The sequence below is a fragment of the Sesamum indicum genome, linkage group LG9, assembly GCF_026168435.1.
Source record: "Sesamum indicum cultivar Baizhima isolate 11 linkage group LG9, ASM2616843v1, whole genome shotgun sequence".
In the NCBI taxonomy this organism is placed as follows: Eukaryota; Viridiplantae; Streptophyta; class Magnoliopsida; order Lamiales; family Pedaliaceae; genus Sesamum; species Sesamum indicum.
Window position 1 is genome coordinate 9,849,043 of NC_142665.1, and position 25,499 is coordinate 9,874,541.

The 25,499-nt window shown below is 38.1% G+C and overlaps 1 protein-coding gene across 1 annotated transcript; it reads right to left on the reverse strand.

Moving 5' to 3' along the window:
* Positions 1-784: 784 nt before the first annotated feature.
* Positions 785-1,240, reverse strand: LOC148786878 (uncharacterized). The gene has a single exon (XM_088884996.1). The coding sequence runs from the start codon at positions 1,238-1,240 to the stop codon at positions 785-787; it is 456 nt and encodes a 151-aa protein (XP_088741122.1).
* Positions 1,241-25,499: the final 24,259 nt, after the last annotated feature.

The window sequence follows — 25,499 nt, forward strand, 5'->3', positions numbered from 1 at the left end:
GCGTTTTCACGATTATCTAATTTTCATTTGTGTTGGGCAATCATAATCCAATTAGACTGTTCGAGAATATAAAGACCATTCACTAGAGTACTAAGCAAATGACAGTTATTATCAATCATCAAATAAAAATCATTTTTATTGATCGTAGATATATAACCATCATTGTCAAAAATAGGAATGGAAATAACATTATTGATCATGGTACATAGTAACAGTCTTTTAATTCTATCCAAATATAATCACTAATAACTAAGTCGAGTGATCCCAGGGCTTCCGCAGCGATGGACTTCTCATCGCCTAGCTTTAGAATCATCTCATCCTTACTTAGCTTTCTGCTTCTTTCCAACACCTGCAAGTTATTGCAGACGTGACCTCCACATCCAGTATCCAATACCCAAGAAGTAGAATTAGCTATCACATTCACTTCAATCAAAACGTACCTGGGTTGGAGAGGAGTTGTGAGCACTCTCTTTTCCAATGCCTCTTTCGTTGGCAATGATTGCAGACATCATTTGCCTTCGACCGCTGAGAATCGCCAACCTTCCCTTTCCCTTTGCCCATTCCCATGGGAGCAGTAGGGGCGCTCAAAGCGGTATCATTGGCTGCGATGGCTTTTCCCTTGCCCTTCTTCCTCGTCCAGCATCCGACCCTCTTGGCTTTCACTTTAGAGGTTGAAGCCTCTCCTACCAATACCATCAGCGTAGACTTGTAAGTCGTCGCCTCATATTGGACCAGCATATTAATTAACTCATGAATAGATTTCTCAAGTTCGTTCATGTTGTATTTAATAATAAACGGGTCGTAGGACGGAGGAAGTGACTGAAGGATTAAGGTCTTCGAGCTTCTCCACTAGGGATAGCATCTTAACCCCATGAATTTGTACAGATGATCCTTCGACCATCTCGATCCCGAAGAATACTTTTGTGGCGGCATATCTAATATGCCTATCAGGAACCGCATAAACTTCCTTCATGCAGAGCATTATCGAGAGAACATCATCCAACCTATCATAGTGCTTTTGGATTTCATTAGACATCGAAGCTAATATAATACTGTGGATCTTGCGTTTGTCCTCAAACCACTTCTCGAACGTGACACGTTCTAAGGGGGAGGACCCTTCCGGCAAGACCGTTGGGAGTCGCTTGTCCAAGACATAGCCCTGGTTCTCAAAATCTAGGAGAATCCTCAGATTTTTCAGCCAATCGTTGTAGTTCGTGCAATTGAATTTATTAGTCTCCATTATCATGGTTAAATGATTCTTAGACATTTTTTAGATAACAGAAAATTAAACAGAAATCAGCGGATGATTGTAATATTATGATTAAGCTTAAAGACTTGGTCTTTAGTCTTTAACTCTCCCACTATTTACACGAAAGCCCACCACTCACAAGTAGGATTTAGGGAATAGCCTTTCTTAGTGGGCTTGGGATCCACAAGCCAATTTGCCATGCCCCACTTTTACGATTCACATGGCAAAAGCCTCGTGGGAGGTATCCAATATCATTCTCATCCCATGAGATTCCCAAGATCTTTTGCCTCACCTCTTCACATGATCCAGAGGACTCCAAGCCCGACCCATCAACTAAATCACATTTCATTCGTCGCCCCCCACGACTCGTGAGATAGGGAAACGATGAACATGTTCCTTTGTTCACAACAATGGTGCAACTTTCCTCTATCCCAAGTATTCCACGACTCTTGAGACAACACTTGAGTATCGGTAGCTTCCTCACCACATTGCTGTAGATGGAAGGCTTGGACAGATCAAAATCATTTTGTTCCAAGTCCATATGGGCCTAATATTGAACTTGGTCCAACCAAATGAGAGTTATTTTGAGTTTAGACCGAGACCTCTTCACATGGAAACATTGTATGCATAAATATCAAATATTTAAAGCATTTAACTAAACGCATCGCATTCAGTGAAACCTAGCATACCTCTATTGGATGATCACGAGCCCAGACTATGTGACCCTCTAAGCCCGCACTAAGTCTAAGGTCTCTCTAAGGTGGCCCTATGCTATTACATAGTAGTATCATCGATCAACATATAGATGGGCCTTGTGATATTTCTACGGGCCGCCTTCTCCTTGGGCCTCCTCCTCTATGGGCCTCCTCCTTCGTGGGCCTTCTTTTCGATGGACCTCTTCTCCATGGGCTTGCTCAAAATGAAAAATCTCACCAAAAATGTCCTATACTACTCTCATTACAATTGAATAAGAAACCCCAATTAGAAGCTGGGGGAAGTACATTAGGAGGGAGATAGCAAGCCTTATTATTCCAAGGCTAAAAATGAGGAGAGAGGAGAAAATAAAATTACAAGGGCACACGGGCCCACCCAATACAAATTAAAAGACATACATACGGTCTAGGGCTCCGTGATCATCCATTCACATTCATTCTAGCATATAATAACAATTAATAATGTTAGACTAGAAAATGAACATCCAAAATATCGCGATATCCAATTTCACGACAAATAATTATGTGAAGAAAACAATAAGATTAAAATTGGTAACTCAAATGGATGATTAAGCCTCGTGCATCCAACGCACGCAATTAATCCAAATTAATTAAAGCAATTTCATTCTAGAAAAAAATTCAATTTTCTCCAAAATTAAATCATCAATAATTAATATTTTTCAGAAGATGTCAAGAAATTGGAAAATCCAATTTTTTGGAAAAATGGCCCTGCCGTCGGCCGTCAGCAGTAGTAGTAGCGCAGCGGCAGCACAACCAACTCCACGCGTGTTGGCCCCCTTTCAGCATGTGGGAGCGCACACAGACTGCGTACACACGCACATCGCACGCGCAGGCTCTCGCCCGCGCACGCACGCTGTGCACTACTAGTCGGCAATGCACAACTACAGTACCAGTTTTCCTCCCCTTCCCCCTTTTTCTTTTGATTTCCACACATTAAATTCAAATTAAAATAAGTATTTTACCAGAAAATCCAATTTTCATAAAATATTTAAATAATCCAAAATTTCAAAAATTAAACAAATTAATTTTCTCAATAATTATCCAAGAATAAGCAAAAATATATCATGCTTCAAAAGTAATAAAAAAAATATATTGTTATACATATTCACACAATACCATAGCCCCTCCATCAAACCCGGCTCTGATACCATTTGAAAGGCACCGAAAAGTGCGCGTGGATTGGCCAGAAAAATGCGCAAGCTGAAGCGGTTAAAATAAGTGCGTAAATTAAAATGAAAATGCAATGAAACCATAGTTCGAATGAGTGTACCCTTGGAGTTCCTGGTTTGATGTAGTTAATAAAAATAAACGATAATGAAATTAACGAGGCTAATAGTTGAATGTAATGCGAGAGGAACAAAAATCGTAAATCAAGAATTCCCTTTTCTTGATTTATTTTGGACCTACATAGTTGGTTCATTCACCCAATGCCTCAACGTAGAGACCCACTAAAGTCGCGTCCACACCACACCGGAACTTGGGATTTCTCAATTCAATTTGCTAAAAGAGAATCAAGGAGAAGGATACACCAATTGCGTGCAAGAGGGGGGGTTCGGCCGGGTGGTAAGTTAGGAGATAGGAAATTATTTTCTTACTTTATTATGTATTCATTAGCTATTCTAAAAACTAATATACATATATATGTATATACCTTGAATGGATGCATTAAAATATGTCTATGTTCATTTAACCATCGACAAGGTAGTAAACTCCTTTATTCCAAATAAAGGATTACTAACATGACACTTTCCAAAACTGAATTTGTTAGTCAATAATTTCAATTTTAAATTATTTCCACCAACTTAATCAATGGGCTTGGACCGATTTTAATTAATTAAAATATCAGGCCCAATTAATTAAATCTAATTTAATTAAAATTCAGTTAATTAAGTCCAATATATATAATCCAATTAAATACATGAGCCCAATAAACCTTGATTAAATAATAAGTCCAACTTATTAAATAATAAGGGCAAACCCAATATAAATTAATACAATTAATTTGTCCTTGGGCTTATCCATCCAATGGATCCCTCTCATATATAACTAATCCAATTACTTATGGAATTAATTGTCAATTAATTTCTTGTCCCTTCTCGGTGATTTATGTGTGACTGCTTAGGTTAATCTTTCAGCTAGACTTGGGCTAGTGTCCGACACTGTTATTAATTAAATTCAATTTAATTAATAATTCTTGATCAACCCTTGATCAAGAAAGCCCATCACCATGGGTGGCCGTCTAGCAACGATTCATGGCACTAGAGACTAGGCGAAAATTCATATGAACTTTTAGGCTCCCGAGTCCATACAGGTACGGTCCTTCCGTCTACCTTCTCCCGGCCACAGTTTAGGGCATGGAATTGGGCGTCGGTTCCTATCTTGGACTAGGCGTCTATGTTTTATTACTTGAGATCGCGTTACGCGAAATTGCTCGACATAGGTTATAGAGCGTTTATAGAGCATTAACGCATCTCCAAGTGCATAGGAGATACCTCTGTCACGTTTTGATAGGGACGGATCCTCTTCTTGGAACTCACCGTCCTCGCTACATACTTTGAATGAACTAGACAAGGCTTATGATTGAAAGAATCGGTATATCCCGAGAACCTGGTGGAAGCGTGTAATAAAAAAAATTATTTAAAACGGTTCAAAGGGGTGTTCCCTTTGAAATTCTCGGGCGTTTGGTATTTTTCAAAAGCATAACAATAAACAAATAAAAATGCTAGACAAGTGGCTAGAGGATGAAACAAAAAGCGTAGAAACAAAAAGTGAAACCTTACCTTTTTGTTTGTATAGTTGAGCAGCAACGTGCATTGTTCTCATTACGTTCAACCATTCCGTTCACTTTAGGATCCAAATTGAACTCCTCTAATTTGTCGACACCACACTAAGGAAGAGATTTAGTTCCTTTTCTATTGCTAGATAGAACAAAGAACAAGAAGAAAAATTAACTCCAAACTAACACTATTGATTAGTGCTTTTGGAATATTTTATGTTGTAAATTGAATCCAATTCGATATAGAACAAAAATGAGAACATTCTTGGAGAGAAAAGAGAGCAAAAATTCATTGCATAGGTTGTTGGTTATACATGATATGTGTGTAGTTTTGTATATTACATATAATTGAAATCAAAATTCAATAACTACCAAGTTTGCCTCCAAAAAAACCTATACACACACATGCATATAACCTTCAACCATGATGAAATAACCACTCCATTATCTTCATCATGGTGAGGAGTTTCAACTCCTCCTTAACTTGCTCCAACCTCCCTCAAATGGGCTTGGACTTCAAATATGGATCGGGCCTGATTTAATCAAATTAAATTAAGTTCAACCAAAGTTCATTGGACAATAATTAATTAAATTAATTTTAGCCCAACTAAGTCTAAAGATTTATTTAATCCAATTAAAACAATCTGAGCTCAAACTCTAATTAATTGATCAAATCAATTAATTAGGTCAAACTAAATAAATTAATCCAATTAATTTAAAGGTGTTAAGCCCAAAATTAATTAGTCCAATTAATTAATTCTTGAGCCATCCATCAAATTTATTATTAAATAAATGATCCATCATTTATATATATTCTCCTTGAAATAATTTAATCCAATTAAATTAATTTATTTCTTCTCGAATTAATTCTAAATTAATTCAACCAATTCCGTAGTGATTTGTGTGTGACTCTTTAAGTTCACCCTCAACTAGACTCGGGCATTGTGTCCAACACAAATAATTAATTAAATCTAATTTAATTAATTATTTCTAATTAATCATTAATTAGAAATGCCCGTCACCATGGGTGGTCGTCTAGCAACGATCCATGGTACTAGAGACTAGGTGAATGTTGGCGTGAACATTTAGGCTCTCGAGTTCCATACAGGTACGGTCCTTCCGTCGTCCGTCAACCATCTCCCGGCCTTAATCTAGGGCATGGAATTGGGTCTCGGTTCCCATCCTGGACCAGACAACTATATTGAATACTTGAGATGTATTTACTCTATTGATCGACAAAGGATATCATTTCCTATTCGACCAATCGCTATGGACATAGACTTAGAGAGTCTAAACCATCTCAAAGCGCATGGGAGATATATCCATCATATACTGATAGAGGACGGATTCTATCTTGAAATCCACCGTCCTCAATACATAATCAGACTGCACTGAAAAAGGCTTATAATGACCACATCGACAACACAGTCATCTCTTGATAGATCCAAGATATAGCCATCACATGCATGTGACTGCCATGATTCCTCAAGTCCAAGGACTATGCATGTGACTGCCATGATTCCTCAAGTCCAAGGACTAATTGGAGTCGGGAATTCAAGTCATACTGACCAAGCCTCCAAAGCTTCCATATGATGATTCCCTCGAGTCAGTTCAATCAGCTAACAACCTTGTCAACTAATCCACTAAAATTGCATAGACATCCCATGTTTGTCGCTGATGAAAGACGGCACTCATCCAATGAATGCAATACTTAGTGCAAGTCTCTATAGGACTCTCGATGCCCAGTCTCGAGGTCCTTGACTTGGAACGTTTCAGACCGACCCTCAGAAGTTGGTTTTATAGCTGCCATCCAATGCCAAGCCCATCTACATGGGTTTTTCAATTAGTCTGTGAACATTTGTTGTGACGTTAAAACACCGTTCAACATAAATAGTAAGCACAACAAACACACTGTGCCACAGATGAATGCTTACTGCATTCATCAAGATAATATCACATTCATAAAGATTTCTAAATGATTTCCAAAACCGTCAATCAATTGGCTTTCTGATCACCATTTCGAACAATCTCCCACTTGACTTATAGCCAATTGCCCATACCCCTCAGACCTATCTGAGTGTGCAATTTGCGATACCTGCTCGGTCTCAAGGGTCTACCATATTTTCTGCCACAATGATGAAGTCCAACCGCACGTCACCTCTTCCTACCATCGTTCCAAATTGATGGTGGCATCTAAGAATATTCCTTGGATTTGTGATGAGATCTCGGCCCTTTTACTTGTATCATTGCCTAGTTGTTATCATCGTCTAGGTAACTACTGGCTTGGCCATGCTAAACTACACATTCAACCATTGGATGTGGTTTTTCATACAAAATACTTCCTGAGCAATTATTAAAGTTACTATAAATTTGACTTCCATGGTGAAAACCATTGTGGCATCACACTTGAAACCATTCCAAGCTACCACATCACCATTAAGTCTGGATGTACTTTCAAATTGAGACTAGTCACCATTCACATATAACTGGAAGCTAGTATCGCCACAGCCTTCCAGAATCAACTCTCCATTGACTTGCATGAAAAACGCTTCTTTAATCCTTATTCAGGTACTAAAGAGTAATCTTGACTGCTATGCAGTGCCTTCTCGATACATTCCCGATATCCATTGTTATGCTCAAACCACACACTACATTCGGTCTAGTGTATTAGACCACATACCCATGTTGTCAACAGTAAAAGACATAGGGGATGTCAAACATCTTTCCAATCTCCTCATCAGTCCACGAGTCTTGGAAATCTTAACCCTATGATAAGGGAAGGAATCCAATTCCTTCATGGAGAATTGCATGAATAATGTTTATGCTTCAGTGTTTCCCAACATCTTCCATCATTCCAAATGAGTAAGACGTTCACACTTAAAACACTAGGAACACAACTAAGCTCCCACTGACCTTCTAACTCATTCTTGACCTCAGTCATACCGTGCATGACTTTGTCTAAACTAATATTCCAGATACAGGAAGTTTCAGACCTAGTTTGTAATCCATGTCGAATCTCATGGCTCCAAGCCATTCATCCAACCCAATGTCCTACATCGCTTCTCCTTATTTCTTTGGATCATAATCTAATTGACTAGTCAGACTCAGAAACCTGTACCTATTAGGTAACTAAGGTGTTCTAGTCATCCCTCAGGAGGCTGGAATATAGTGAGTTAGTGGAAAAATTCGATTACAAATAATGTTTGCAACATTTGACTAAGGTGCCTCTCACTTGATTCCTCAAGGAGCTACTCCTCACGCAATTATCTAATGAAATCCAATTTCCCTTAGGATAATAAAAAAACCTGTACAAAGCTAGTTTGCCTCCCACTAGTCCCTTAATGCATGCAGGACCATCCAATATACTAAAGTACGTTGTGGAAATAGGCTTGCCATGCTATATGGGCCAAGGTAGTTCACTGAAAGAACAATCAAACCATGTACAACAAGGTTCGATCCCTCCCTTATCAGAGATACCGTTCAATTGTGGAACTTTAAGGAAGAACTCCACTGAGTGAGAATTCCATTCTCGTCAGATATTTTTTAAGAACTCCCACTAAATACACACTACCTCGATCCAATCGAAGGATTTAATTTTGCTACTAGTTTATTTCTCCACTTCAAGTCTAATTCTCCGAACTTTCCAAAGGTCCTTAGACTTGTGAACCCCCTTTTGGCTCTGTGTATTCAGTGATTCATAGATATCTAATTGGATCCAATCCAATAGACCATTGGCAAGCACACTTTGTCCTACAAAGTGCTTTTCAGTCCTCATCATGCTCAAGAAGACCTTGCAAGCTTGCAGACTCAACTTGTCTATTTCTAGACTCATTGAATTCACCAACTTCCTTATCCCAACTAGAGAAATATGACCTACCTTCGCATGCCAGATCTGTGAGTTTATCTTGATTATCCATTTGAACCATTTGTTTTGAGCATTCATAATCCAATTACAAGATAGTGTTGAAATAATTACGTAAACAACCTTAGCAGACAAGAATAACCATTCTTTGTCAAATGAAATAACCATCATTGATCAAAATCATGTAATCCATATTGTCCAACAATGGAAAACCATAATTAGATCATGCTAGGTTACATAATTATGTCCTATCATCTTTATTGTAACATGATCACTAATAGATAAGACTATCTAGTCCTTGAACCACATAGCAACAGCCCTGCCATTGCTAAGTTTCAGGACCGTTTATCTCAGCCTTCTACTCCTTTTCACCACCTGCAAACCATTTGCAGATTTTGAGCTTTACAGCTGGTATCCAACACCCAATAAGTGTAGTAATAGCCATGTTAAGGCTCAATAACAAATTATACTTTGATTATTGAAGATGGACTCTCAATCTTCTATTCCCCCTTTTCATGGAAATTATTCCAAACATCTTTTGGAATCCATGACTGCGGAACCGCTTTCCTCTTCCCTTTGCCCATGCCCAGCTGAGCAACAGGAGCGCTCTGAGCACTTGCACTAGCTGATTCTATCTTACCCTTCTTCCTCCTCCAGCGTCCGGCCCCTTTGCCTTTCGCTTCTGAGGTCGAAGCCTCCCTTACCAATACCGATAGCACAGACTTTTCAATCGTTTCCACGTACTAAACCAACATATTTATCAACTCATGAAGGTCTTTGTCAAGCCTATTCATGTTATAGTTTACGATCAATGGGTCAAAGGAGGAAGAGAGTGAAGGATCACGTCAATGTACGTCTTTTTCTCAAGATCAACCTTGAGGTCCTTGAGCTTCTCCACAAGGGATAGCATCTTAACCCAATGCTCCTGTACAGAAGACCCTTCAATCTGTTAGAATAGGTGACCAAAAAGCCAATTGGATTGGCCTTTATGTAATTTGTTTTGACAATTTTGTTGAAATTGTAACATTGTTTATGGATAAAGTAAGTATTCATTATCTGGCAATTGTATTTGTTGTGCTCACTGATTATGTTTAAAGGTTTAACATCACAACAAAGCCCAAAAACCAAATTGTACAACCTATGTAGTTGGGCTGTGCATTGGATGGTAGCCATGAAACCAACTTCTGAAGGTTAGGTTTGAAATGTTCCAAGTTGAGGACCTCGAGACTGGGCATCGAGAGTCCTATTGAGACTTGCACTAAAATTGCATTCATTGAATGAGTGTCGTGTTTGATCGGCGACAGACGTTAGACGTCTATGCAATGTTAGTGGGTGGTTGACAAGGTTGTCAAGAAGACTGAACTAACTTGCGGAAATTTATCATATGGAAGCCTGGGAGGCTTGGTCGGTATGACTAGATCTTCCTGGCTCCGATAGTACGGGATTAGTCCTTGGACTTGAGGAACCACGAAAGTTGCATGCATGTGATGGTTGTATCTTCGATTTGACAAAAGATGACTGTATCTTGGATGTGGTCATTACAAGACTTTTTCAGTGCAATTACAATATGTAGTGAGGGCGGTGGGTTCCAAGATAGAATCCATCACCTGCAGTATATGATAGTAGAGTCTCCTATGCGCTCTGAGATGGTTGCTACTCTTAGAGTCTGTGGTCACAGCGATTGGTTGAGTAGTTAGTGGTTTCCTACATCAATCAATAGAGCAAACGCATCTCGAGTTATCGAGCATAGTATCTAGTCCAGGATGGGACTAACGCCCAATTCCATGCCCTACACATAGATCAGGACACGGATGATGGAAGGACCGTACCCGTATGGAACTCAGGAGCCTAAATGTTCATGCCAACATTCACCTAGAATCTAGTGCCATGCACCGTTGCTAGACGGCCACCCATGCTGACGGAAATTTTCGATTAGTGGTTAATTGGAAATAAATTATTTAAATTATATTTAATTAATTATTGTGTTGGACACAAGCCCAAGTGTAGCTGAGGGTGAACCTAAAGAGTCATACACAAATCACTATGGAATTGGTGGAATTAATTTAGAATTAATTCAAAAAAAATTGAATTAATTTAATTAGATTAACTTAATTCAAGGAGAATATATATAAATTATTGGATCATTTATTTAGCAATCCATTTGATGGATGGCTCAAGAATTAATTAATTGGATTAACTTATTTTTGGGCTTAACACATTTAAATTAATTGGATTAGTTTATTAGGTTTGACTTAATTAATTAATTAGATCAATTAATTAGTATTTGGGCTTAGATTTATTTAATTGTGTGCATAATTAAAGTCCAAGCCCATTTGAGGGTGGTTGGAGCAAGTTAAGAAGGAGTTGAAACTCCACACCATGATGAACTTGATGGAGGAGTTATTTCATCATGGTTGGAGGTTATATGAATATGGTAGTATAGGTTGTCTTGGAGGCAAACTTAGTAGTTATTGAATTTTGAATTCAATTGTATGTGAGATACAAAACTACACACATATCCAATATAACCACCACAAAAGCCACAAATTTTCTCTCCAATTTCTCTAAAAAATATTCTCCTTTTTGTTCTATATTTAATTGGATTCAAATTAGAACACAAAACAATCCAAAAGAACTAAACAATAGTGTTGTGTTTGGAGTTATTTTTCTTCTTGTTCTTTGTTCTATCTAGTAATAGAACAAGAACTTTACCTTTTTTATTTGTGGTGTAGACAACTTAGAGGAATTCTAGTTTGAATTCTCAAGTGAACGGAACGGGAGAACGTAAAGGGAACAACGCACGTTGCAGTTTTCTAAAGAAACAAAAGGTAAAGTTTCATATTATGTTTCTATATTTTTGGTTTCAACCTCTAGCCACATGTCTAGCATGTTTATATGGTTATTATAATGCTTTGACAAACAACGAACACCTGGAATTTCAAAGGGTGTTCCATTTGAACCGGTTTTAAATTTTTTATTTCACGCTTCCATCGCATTCTCGGGCCATACCGATTCTTTCAGTGCTATCAGAGTCAGGTTCGATGTTGTGGCTTTAGGATTAATATGTTATTATGTGTTGAGCATGAGCAACGTGTTTAATTTGCTTTTAGAAAGCATGTTTTATGGCTTTGAAGCATGGTTATATGTTTAGAAAATATGTATTAATTTTACTTTTAAATTATGGTTATCTATGTGATTTTTAAAAATTGGATTTTCTGTAAATGCATGATTTTATTTCAGTTTTTAATTCAAGAAATTAAAAGAAATATTCAAAAAATAGAGCACTACAGCCGTTGTTGCCCTACCGGCCAGTCATTGGCCCGCAGGGCACGTGAGCAAGGATGGCGTACGTGCAGGTAGGGTGGTAGCGCGCAGGCGCACGCCCAGCGCATGCGTGTATCTGACAGCAGATGGTCATCTGTTGTTCCGAACGGCTGGGCCGTTTTGTGCCATTTTTTCAGAAAAATTGAATTTCCTAATATTTGCAATTTTTCTGAAATTATTGATTTTGGCTAATTTTAATTTTAATTAAATTAGATTTTTCTAAAATTAAATTGTTCCTTAAATTAATTTGGAAATGGTTTCCAAACAAACAAAAGAAAATTCGTACATTGGATGTATGGATGATATTCATTTTTTAATTGCATTATTAGTATGTTATTTTCTGAATTTAATTATGTTTTGTTTTGGTATTTGATATTGGATATCATTTGTTAAATACATGGATTGTATTTATTTGTTTAACATGTTTATATTTCATATAAATGTGTTAATTATTATTTATTGGATAAACAATGGGGATGATTACAAAGCCCATTGGCCGATGTATGGTTTATTTTTATGTTGGATGAGGCCTGCGTGCCTCTTTGTTTTAATTCCTTCTTTCGTTTTGTACTTTCCCCAACTTCTGATTGGTGTTTTCATTTTCAGTTGTTATGAATGTAGTTAGAAATGTGAGGTTTTATTTATTTTGAATAAATATAAGCTTCCAAGGAGATGAAGACCTAGGCCTGTTGGACGGAGCTCATGATGGAAGAAGAACAAAGAGGAAGGCCCATTAGAATGATAGTGGGTTATTATTTTGTAATAGTTAGGCTACACCCTAGATTGACCATAGACTCACTGGGGGCTCAGTGGGGCACTTAGGATTAGGCTTGTGATCATCCAACAGGAGCGTGCTAGGTTTATTTTTGCATGTGGTAAATATTTTGATTTTTGACGTTTATGTGTTTGGAATGCGTTTATACTCAATCATTAAAACTTTTTCATGCGAAATGTTATAATGATGAGGTCTCGGTCACAACTAACTTGAACTCTCAATTGGATGGTTCAAGTATATATTAGGCCCAAAATGGAATTAAATCAAATGGTTTGATAATTCCAAGCCTTCCATCGACGATAATGTAGTGTGGATGCTACTTCTACCCTTTTGTGGTCTCACGAGTCATGGCACATTTGGGATAGAAGAAAGCTACACTATTATTGTGAACAAATGGAATATGCTCCTATTTCCCTGTCTCACGAGTCGTGGGGGGCGATAGTTGAGATATTCATTTGGTTGATGGGTTGGGCCTAACGCTGAATAATGTGATTTGCTTGGAGTCCTCGGGATCACGTGAAGAGGCGAGGCAAAATATCTTTGGGATCTCATTGGATGAGAATGGTAATGGTTACCTCCCACAAAATTTTTTCCTTGTGAATCGTAAAAGCGGAACATGGAGAATTGTGTTTGTGTATCCCAAGCCCACTAGGAAATGATTCTCCGATACACCACTTGAGAGTGGTGGACTTTGGAATAAATAGTGGGAGCGGTTAATGACTAAAGACCAAGTCGTAACTTGTATTTAATGTTACAATCAATTTGCTAATTTTTGCTTTACATTTTGAATGTAGATGTCTAAGAATCCATTAACCATGATTTTGGAGATAAACAAATTTTATGGAACGAACTACAATGATTGGCTTAGAAATCTGAGGATTGTCCTCGATTTAAAGAATCAGACTTACATTCTAGATAAGTCTCTTCCTAGGACCTTGCCGGAGGGGTCCACATCTGAAGAACGTGTGACATTTTAAAGGTGGCACGAGGAAAACTAGAAGGTCCGCAACATCGTACTGGCATTTATGACAAACGATATCTAGAAATAGTGCGATAGGCTTGATGATTTCCCGTCGATAATGCTCCGCATGAAAGAGGTTTATGCGGTTTCGGATAGGCATATTAGATATGCCGACACAAAAGCATTTTTCGGTACCAAGATGATTGAGGGATCCTCTATGCAAGAGCATGGGATCAAGATGCTTTCCCTCGTTGAAAAGCTCGAGTATCTTCAAGTTGGGCTTGATAATGACACGTACATTGACATGATCCTCCAGTCACTTCCTCCCTCTTATGACCCTTTTGTCGTAAACTACAACATGAATGGGCTTCAAAAGACCATAAACGAGTTGATTAACATGTTGGTCCAATACGAGGCAACGACCAAAAAGTCTGCGCCGTCGGTTTTGGTAAGAGAAGTTTCGACCTCTAAAGCGAAAGGTAAGGGGACCAGACACTAGAAAAGGAAGAAGGGTAAGACAAATGCCGCTGCAAGCGCTTTGATCGCTCCTATTGCCTCGGTGGGGATGGGGAAAGGTAAAGGGAAGGTGGGTTCCAAGTTAATAAAGGCAAATGATATCTGTATGCATTCCTGGGAAAAGGGCCACTAGAAGAGGGAGTGTCCCAAGCTCCTCTCCAATGTAGGTACATTTGTTATTGAGGTTAACATAATAACTAACTCTGTTTCTTGGATATTAGATACTGGCTTTGGAGCTCATATCTACAATGATCTAAAAAAATTATTTTTATTTGATGAAGAATGGTTCTTCACATCTGCTAGGAAAACTTCATAATAATCTTTATATTCTCCAACAGCATTATCTCGTCATGATTTCTCAAGACAAACGTAAACTGGAAAATCAAGAAAACGCACAGATTTAGCATGCAAGGTTAGGTCACATCTCTCAAGATAGGATTGAAAGGTTGGTAGACTCAAAAAGTCTAGAGATAGATGATTTGGATCACCTACCAGCCTGCGAATCTTGTCTGAAAGGGAAAATGACCAAGAAGCCTTTTCTAGGACAAAGTACGCTTGCCAATAGTATGTTGGATTTGATCCATTTAGACGTCTGTAAGCCACTGAATACACAAGCCCGAGGTGGATTTTCCTACTTCATAACCTTTATCGATGATTACTCACGATATGATTATGTTTACTTAATAAGGTACAAGTCTGAGGCCTTTGAAAGGTTTAAAGAGTTCAGACTTGAAGTTGAAAATCAAACTGGTCGCAAAAAAACCCTTCGGTCGGACCGAGGTGGTGAGTATTTAATTGGCAAATTCTTAAATTACCTAAAAGAGAATGGAATTATCTCTGAGTGGGCTCCTCCTAGAACTCCACAACTTAACGGTGTCTCTGAAACGAGGAACCAAACCTTGTTGGACATGGTTCGGTCCATAATGAGTTTTGCCGAACTACCCTTATCCTTTTGGGGATATGCTCTTGAGACGACAGCCAAGTTGTTGAACATGGAGCCTTCTAATACCGTGGACCAGACGCCATATCAGATATGGCATGGCAAGCCTGCGTCCTATAACTACTTTAGAGTGTCGGGTAGCCCTGCATACGTCAAGACAGGTTCGTGGGTTATCCTAAGGAAACTGCGGGGTATTATTTCTATGATCCCTCCGAATAAAAGGTTTTTGTCTCGCGAAACGCAGTGTTCTTGGAAAAAGGTTTTCCAGCGGATACCCAACGTGAGGAATTGCTCCTTGAGGAATCCAGTAAGGCAATACCTCAAATGGATGTAGTGACATCATCTGCGCCTATAGTTCCCACTAACGATATTCTTGCCCTTCGAAGGTCAACCGGATTGTCCCAACAGCCTGAGAGGTATGGATTTTTGGGTTTTGACTGGTCAATTGGATAATGATCCAAAGACCTATTGAGAAGGGATGTCGGACATCAATTCGGGAAAATGGGTTGAGGCGATGAAATCCGAGATAGACTCTATGAGTTGAAAATAAGGTTTGGACGTTAGTAGACCCACATCTGTTGGAGAAGAGCAGAAGGTCTGCCACCTCCAGAAGTCCATCTATGGTCTCAAACAAGCTTCCCAAAGCTGGAATATCCATTTTGATGAGGTAATACGGGGTTATGATTTTATCAAGAACGACTTTGACCCTTGTGTATACAAGAAGGTCAGTGGGAGCTCAGTTGCGTTCCTAGTGCTTTATGTGGATGACATCTTCCTCATTGGTAATGATGTCAAAATGTTAGGTGACACTAAAGCATGGTTATCCACATAATTCTCCATGAAGGATTTGGGTCAGGCTTCCTACATCCTAGGCATCAAGATAATCAGGGATAGATCTAAAAGGATGTTAGGAATGACCCAAACCTCATATGTTGAGAAAGTCTTGAAGAGATTCAAGATGAAAAACTCCAAACGAGGATTCTTTCCTATGAGACATAGGGTTAAGCTGTCCAAGAAGCAGTCTCCTAAGACTGATGAGGAGCTTAGAAAAATGTTTGACATACCCTATGCTTCAGTTGTAGGTAGCATACAGTATGTTGTGCAGTGCACAAGGCCAGATATCGCTTTTGCTTTGAGCGTAACAAGCAAATATCAGGCATGTGCCGGTGAGGCTCACTGGACTGTAGTCCAGACCATACTTAAGTACCTGAGAAGGACTAAAGATATGTTCTTGGTTTATGGTGGTGGAGAGTTAATTCTGGAAGGCTACAGCGACGCTAGCTTCAAGTCTGATGAGGATGATTCCATGTCTCAATCAAAGTTTGTATTCAGGCTGAATGGTGGTGTAGTGGCTTGGAAAAGATTCCAAGCAGGATACCACAGCAGAGTCCACCACTGAAGCTAACTACATAGCGGCTTCAAAAGCAACTATGGAGGCGGTTTGGATGAAAACTATATCCAAGACTTGGGTGTAGTGCCTAGCATTGCCGAACTAGTGGTTATCTTCTATGATAACAATGGGGCTATAGCGCAAGTGAAGGAAACCAAGATCTTATCACAAATCCAAACATATTCTTAGACGCTACCATCTGCTTACAGAGATGATGGGAAGAGGTGACGTTCGGATGGACCGAGTCATATCAGCAGAAAATATAGCTGATCCATTGACCAAGCCGGTGTCGCAGATTGCTCATGCTTAGCATCTTGGAAAGATAGGTTTGAGAATGATGAGTGATTGGCTTTAAGGTCAACTGGGAGTAGAATAGGTGACCCGAAAAACCAATTGGATTAGCCTTTATGCAATCTGTTCTGACAATTTCAGTATAATTGTAACATTTTTTATGAATAAAGTGAGTATTCATTATTTGGCAATTGTATTTATTGTACTCACTGATTATATTTATAGGCTTAAAATCACGAAAAAGCCCACAAACCAAATTGTACAACCTATGTAGTTGGGCTGCGTATTGGATGGTAGCCATGAAACCAACTTCGGAAGGTTAGGCTTGAAATGTTCCAAGTCGAGGACCTCGAGACTAGGCATTGAGAGTCCTATTGAGACTTGCACTAAAATTCTATTCATTGGATGAGTGTCGTGTTTCATCAGTGACAAACGTTGGACGTCTATGCAATGTTAGTGGGTGGTTGATAGGTTGTCAAGCCGAATGAACTGACTCGCGGGAAGTCGTCATATGAATGTCTTGGAGGATTGGTCAGTATGACTAGATCTTCCTGGCTCCGATAGTAAGAGATTAATCCTTGGACTTGAGGAACCATGGCAGTTGCATGCATATGATGGTTGTATCTTGGATTTGACGAAAGATGACCGTATCTTGGATGTGGTCTTTACAAGTCTTGTTCAGTGCAATCAAAATATGTATTGAGGATGGTGGGTTCCAAGATAGAATCCATCACCTGTCAGTATATGACTGTCCAGTCTCCTATGCGCTCTGAGATGGTTCGTGCTCTTAAAGTCTGTGGCCAAAGCGATTGGTTGAGTAGAGAATGGTTTCCTACGTCAATCAATAGAGCAAACGCATCTCGAGTTATCGAGTATAGTTTCTAGTCCAGGATGGTAACTGACGCCCAATTCCATGCTCTAAACTTAGATCGGGAGATGGCTGATGGAAGCACTGTACCCGTATGGTACTTAGGAGCCTAAATGTTCACGCCAACATTCACCTAGTCTCTAGTGCCATGCACCATTGCTAGACGGCCACCCACGGTGATGGGAATGTCCGATTAATGATTAATTGAAAATAAATTGATTAAATTGGATTTAATTAATCATTGTGTTGGACACAATCGCAAGTCTAGCTGAGGGTGAACATAAAGAGTTACACTCAAATCACTATGGAATTGGTGGAATTAATTTAGAATTAATTCAAGAAGAAATGAATTAATTTAATTGGATTAAATTAACTCAAGGAGAATATATATAATTGACTCGATCATTTATTTAGCAATCCATTTGATGGATGACTCAAGAATTAATTAATTGGATTAATTAATTTTTGGGCTTAACACATTTAAATTAATTGGATTAATCTATTAGGTTTGGCTTAATTAATTGATTGAATCAATTAATTAGTATTTAGACTTAGATTTATTTAATTGAATTAAATAAATCAATGGACTTTGCTTGGGCTTGATTTAATTTTATTAAATCGAGCCCGATGCATAATTGAAGTCCAAGTCCATTTGAGGGTGGTTGGAGCAAGTTAAGAAAGAGTTGAAACTCCTCACCATGATAAACATGATGGAGGAGTTATTTCATCATGGTTGGAGGTTATATGAATATGGTAGTATAGGTTGCCTTGGAGGCAAACTTAGTAATTATTGAATTTTGAATTCAATCGTATGTGAGATACAAAACTATACATATATCCAATATAACCACCACAAAAGGCACAAATTTGCTCTCCGTTTTCTCTAAATAATATTTTCCTTTTTGTTCTATATTGAATTGGATTCAAATTAGAATACAAAACAATCCTAAAGCACTAAACAATAGTGTTGTGTTTGGAGTTGTTTTTCTTTTTTTTCTTTGTTCTATCTATCAATAGAACAAGAACTTTACCTTTTTCATTTTATGGTCTGGACAACTTAGAGGAATTCAAGTTTGAATTCTCGAGTGAACGAAACGGGAGAACATGAAGGGAACAACGCACGTTGCAATTTTCTAAAGAACCAAAAGGTAAAGTTTCATATTATATTTTTATACATTTTGTTTCATCCTCTAGCCACATGTCTAGCATATTTATATGATTATTATTATGCTTTTGACAAACACCAAACGCCTGGGAATTTCAAAGGGAACACCCCTTTGAACCGATTTTAAATTTTGTATTTCACGCTTCTATCGCATTCCCGGGCCATACCGATTCTTTCAATGCTCGGCAAGTACCAGAAAAAAAAAGAGTATAAATGAATGATATTACGAGTGTTATTCCTCATTTTTTATGTACAAAAGAGAGGTGGACATTGAAACAAAGCTCTCAATATGAAATTACAATGTTCCTTTCAACTAAGTGGTAGCATGAAGATGAAAGTTGTAGTATCTAGGCTCAAGTTCTATTTATAAGCAACCATAAGTTGGTTGGAGAAGATCAAAGATTTGGTGAAGCATGATTTCAAAGTAGTTAGTTAATTTGAATCTCCCATAGATTCGGTGGAGAATCCCCAACTATTTGGGGACCAACAATTTTCAGGGGGCAGTTGGAGGCCAATGTGGTTGAAGGTGCCTTCTTGGGATATGGACGCCTTCTTGGATTTTTAGGAAAGTGGTTGAGGAAGCGTCTTCTCCAAGCTGAAGTCCAAACTTTTAGGGTTTATATTTTACTTATGGCTAGAGACACCAAGTAACCTTGGGGGGGGGGGGGTACTAGTCTTATACTAATCCTGTGAGGTGCGCCTCTATAGATTTTGTGTGGATGTCACCTAGGCCACCCATAGACGGCACGTGATATAACTTTAACTGAAAAATTTCAAGTCCCTAAGTTTCTTTGTGGCCCTATGAAGCCTTTTTAGATTTGGACCAATTGGACGTTTTTTAGCCAATTAATTTTTTGGGGGCACTCCTACTGGATTCTAGGGAGACTATTCAAATTGGGCTTATTAGGGGCACCTTGGCCCTAACTCGAGTTGGACCTTTTGGGGGCACCTTAGGCCTTGCGTTCCTCTGGGATTTGCCATCTCTTTTATTCTCTTAGACTGCTTACGCCTCTTTGGGCCAGTCCATTTTCATGGTCATTAGATATATATATATATATCCTTTTAGTCCCATTCAAATTACTTTTAATTTACTTGTTCTCATTAAAATGAGATAAGATGTTAATCAATCACAACTTTTACTTATATTCTAATGTCCATTTATTCCATATTTCACATTTTTTTTCATATACTTAGAAGGATGTAGTCCTTAAATGAAATAGTACAATTTGGTGGGGATAGACATGATTGGTATGAAGGAATATAATTAAGTGGGATTTGAATAAATTTTGGAATAGAATAAGGATGAAAAAGAATCATATTTGAATATCATTCCTATTATTAATACACAATAAATTCTGAAGCATTGATATTGTCATTTCTTAATGATTGGCAACATAATAAAAATAATCTTTGTCATGGGTTCGAGGTCTAGTATCTGACCTTCATGCTGTACTTTGAGGTCCCAAAATAACCTGAAAACCCAAATTGAGGGATATCGGCGTCATCCTGGCAGGGACACTACATCGCCCAAGTTAACAAATGAATAGGGGGTCAACCAAAATAATAAGAAGTGAAAGGTCTCTAGGAATGCATATTATTAAATGAAAAAAAACTAGAGTATTTATACTTATGGATTAATAGTATAGAGACATGTGCGTTTTTTTTAGATTTTTCGACGTGCCGGTCATCCGCGCTACATCAAATATGTGCTAGGCCAAGCCCCTTTGGTGAATTGGGCCCATAAGCCAGATTCATGGATCAATACTAGTTCCTGGGCTACTTTAGCCCAAACGCTAAGCCATCTGATGTCTCATTTGATCTGGTTTTTCCCCGTTTCCACAGTTATTGGATCGCATGTCTCTTCACCTTTTTCACTTCATTTCCCACCATTAGATCCGCCATACTCTATTGATCTTGGCTGTCCTTTAGAGCAGTAATTCTCTTCCTCCTTTATAAATTCCTAAAGCCTTCATCTCTCACAATGCTTTACCCTCTATTATTCCCAACTCCCTATTCTCCATACCACGACCTCCACCACTAAAGTTGAGGATTCTTAAGGTAACCTTTTTGTTCATTCTCTAATTTTGTTTTCTTATTATTTCTGTCTTTGTTTGTGTTCCTCATCATGTCTAGGATAGGTGATGTGTGTGGTATCCTAGTTGAGTATGAATAGGTTCCTCATCGTTGCACGCGGTGCACTCAGCTTGACCATGCTAGTGAGAAACATCCTCAAAAGCAAAGCACTGCTCCTGTGCCCCCCCTCCCCCGCCCGTTAGGGTTTCTGTACCTATGTCTATAGGTCCAACCTCTCCTATTCATGATGAAGGTCAGTGCAGCAAGCCATTATAAAGGATTATTAACCTTCATAAGCAGCTAGATAAAGGGAAAGAGATAGTCGTCTTTAATAAAATTTCAACATTATAAGGGCTACTATCTACTAAGGGCTTTAATATCAGCAGCCCTCCCAGGGGCGTCATTGATTAATGGAGTTATGTGGAATGTGCATGGTCTCAATAAGCGAGACAATCATAGTGTAGTCTTTCATGTCGGAATTTCATCTTGATTTATTGGTTTACTGGAGATGAGACTGTCAGTTCCAAATTCTATGTCGGTGCAACAAATGCTGCCATAATCGATGGGAATGGTTTTATGACTATATGTCTGGCTCAGGAAACAAAATCTAGTGAGGGTGGAATGATGGAGAGCTTGCTATCCAAATTCTGGTAGTACACGTTAGTTTGTGCATCATAGCATTGAGAAAAGGACTTCACATCATTTAAGGGAGTGGATCGGCCTAAAAAGCGTCGTGGAAGCGTGAAAAATCGAAAATAAACAATTCAAGCATATATATCCCGATCAAGGGGTGTCTCTTAATCTATTCCCCGGAATCCGATGTACAATGAAAAATCAAAGGCCAATAATCGCAATAAAAACGAGATGTAAAAAGGAAAAATCCGAATTACTTTCTTCCAAGGCTACAAGCATTGATTCCCTCCATTTCGGATCCATTTACGGTGAGATCTCGATGCTGAGACCCTCTAAAATCATCCACCTCCACTAATAGGATGTCGTCTTCTTGTGCTAGCAAGAACGACTATGAAAGAATTAAGATCAAAACAACCGCTATTGACTAATGTGTTTTGATCTCCATTTTGTTTTTTTTTTATCTCTAAGACCAAAACAAGAACATGGAAAGTAAAGATTAAGAGAGAGGAGGAGAATGGAGAGGAGGAGAGGCTAGTGTGTGTTATGTGTGTGGCTAAGTTTTAATGTAGGTATATATACGTTAGAATTGGTGATCAGAAAGCCAATTGGATTGGCGATTTTGGGAACGATTTAGCAATTTTTATGAATGTGTTATTATCGTGATAAATGTAGTAAGTATTCATCTATGACACCATATATTTGTTGTGCTTACTATTTATGTTGAACGGTATTTTAAAGTCACAATAAATGCCCACAGACTAATTGAATAACCTATGTAGTTCGGCTGCGTATTGGATGACAGCTATGAAATCAACTTCTGTGGGTTGGTTTTAAACGTTCCAAGTCGAGAACCACGAGACTGGGCATCGAGAGTCCTATAGAGACTTGCACAAAGTATTGTATTCATTGGATGAGTGTCGTGTTTCATCGATGAAAAACATAGGATGACTATGCAATTTTAGTAGATTAGTTGACAAGGTGGTTAACTTATTGAACTGACTCGCGGAAATCGGTCATATGGAAGTCTTGGAGGCTTGGTCAGTATGACTTGAATTCTCGGCTCCGATAATACAGGATTAGTCCTTGGACTTGAGGAATCATGATAGTCGCATGCATATGATGGATATATCTTAGGTCTGGCGAGAGATGATTGTGTCTTTGATTTGGTCATTACAAGTCTTGTCTAGTGTAGTCGGAGTGTGTAGTGAGGGGGGCGGATTTCAAGATAGAATTCGTCCCCTATCAGTATATGATGGATATATTTTCTATGTGCTTTGAGATGTTTAGCCTCTCTAAGTCTATGGCCATAGTGATTGGTCGAATAGGAAATGATTTTCTTTGTAAATAAATAGAGTAAACGCATCTCAAGTATTCAGCATAGTTGCCTGGTCCAAGATGGGAACCGACGCCCAATTCCATGTCTAAGACTAAGGCCGAGAGATGGTCGACGAAAGGACCATACCTGTATGGAACACGAGAGCTAAATGTCCATTCTAACATTCACTTTGTCTTTAGTGCCATGGACCATTGCTAGACGGCCACTCATGGTGACGGGCGTTTTGGATTAATGGTTAATTAGAAATAAATAATTTAATTTAATTTAATTAATTATTTATGTTGGACACAATGCCCAAGTCTAGTTGAGGGTGAACCTAAAGAGTCACACACAAATCACTATGGAATTGGTGAAATTAATTTGAGAAGAAATAAATTAATTTAATTGGATTAAATTAATTTAAGAGAATATATATAAATGATTGGATCATTTATTTAATAATCCATTTGATGGATGGATCAAGAATTAATTAATTGAATTAATAAATTTTGGGCTTAACACTTTTAAATTAATTGGATTACTTAACTTTGGGCCTAACACCTTTAAATTAATTGGATTAATTATTAGGTTTGACTTAATTAATTTATTCGATCAATTAATTAGTGTTTGGCCTTAGAGTTATTTAAATGGATTAAATGAATATTTGGACTTTTTTGGGCTAAAAATAATTTAATTAATTACTGTCTAATGAATTTTTGTTGGGCTTGATTTAATTTAATTATATCAAGCCCAATACATACTTGAAGTCCAAGTCCATCTGAGGGAGGTTGGAGCAAGTTAAGAAGGATTTGAATCTCCTCACCATGATGAATATAATGTAGTGGTTATTTCATCATGGTTGAATGTTATATGCATGTGGCTATATAGGTTGTCTTGGAGGCAAACTTGGTAGTTATTGAATTTTGAATTCAATTGTATGTAATATACAAAACTACACACACATATCCAACTTAACCGCCAATGAGCCATGAAATTTGCTCTCTTTTTCTCTCTCTAAACATATCCTCCTTTTGGTCTATATTGAATTGGATTCAAGTTAGAAAACATTAAACAATCCAAAAGCACTAAACAATAGTGTTAGTTTGGATTTATTTTCCTTCTTGTTCATTATTCTATCTAGCAATAGAAAAAAAACTATATCTATTCCTTAGTGTCGTGTGGACAAGTTAGAGGGGTTCTAATTTGGATCCCGAGGTGAACGAAAGAGGAACAAAAACGAAAACAACGCATGTTGCTGCTCATCTAAAAAAACAAAAGGTAAAGTTTCATTCTATATTTCTGCTCCTCTAGCCACATGTCTAGCATGTTTATTTGTTTGTTATTATGCTTTTGACAAACACCGAAAGCCCAAAAAATTTCAAAGGGTACACCCCTTTGAACCGTTTTAATTTTTTTATTTCACGCTTCCATCGCGTTCCTAGACCATACCGATTCTTTCAATATATACAAAGAGTCATAACCTAGTTAGACTCCAAAACATCAAAAAATGCTAGCCTAGCCCCCACATGACTGAATTTGAGACCCCCATAATCTGCCAAACCTCTTCAGAATGCCCTCTTTGATCTAGCCAAGGTCCACCCAAGTACTTAGGCTTGTATTTTATGGACCGAGCTTGATTAATTAAAATTAGATCAAGCCCACGTCTCATTAAGTTAAACTAAACCTAGTTTAACTATAAGACCAATATTAAATTATTTTTTAATCCAATTAAAGGATCGAAGCACATTTCTCTCTCTTTCAATTTATAAATCCAATTATAAATTGGACCAAACCTAACAAAATTAATCTAATTAATTTTAATTGCTAACTTAAAATTCTAATTAATCAAATTAGTTAAATTTTAAGTCTAGTGGGTGGTCTAAATAGATTATTCAATCATTTATTCTTTTCAAGAATTAATATAATTCAATAAAATCAATCTGACTCTTTAGGAATTAATTCTAAATTAATTTCATCTCGTTATATTGGTGCGACGTGACTCTTTAGGTTCACCCTCAGCTAGACATGGGCGTGTGTGACCATCATAATTAATTAAATTCAATTTAGCTAATCATTTTCGATTATTCCATAATCGAAAATAGCTAGTTACCATAGGTGATTGTCTAGCAACAGTTCATGGCACTGGAGACTATGTGAATAGCAGCATGAAAATTCAAGCTCTGAATCGTACGAGTAAGGTCCTGCTATCAAACATCTCCCAACATTAGTCTAAGGCTTGGAATCGTGTGTCGGTTCCTATCTTTGACTAGACAACTATGCTTGAAGCTCGAGATGTGTCTACTGATCTTATCTTGGAAATCTATCCCTGATCGATCAATTGCTTTGACCATAGACTTTTAGACCTAAACCATCTCAGAGCGCATAGGAGAAGTCATTGTCACATACTGACAAGGACAGATCATTTCTTAGAATCCACCGTCCTCGCTACATACTTTGACTGCATTTAATGAGGCTTATGATGAGCATGTCTAATGACACAGCCACCCCTCGCCATATCCAAGATATAGTTTTCATATGCACGTGACTGCAATGAGTCCTCAAGTTCGTGGACTAATCTCGTATTATTGCAACCGAGAATCCCAATCATATCGACCAAACCTTAAGAG

Excerpts from the sequence above, each read along its gene's own strand:
- LOC148786878 (XM_088884996.1), bottom strand. The coding sequence starts at position 1,240 with ATGGAGACTAATAAATTCAATTGCACGAACTACAACGATTGGCTGAAA.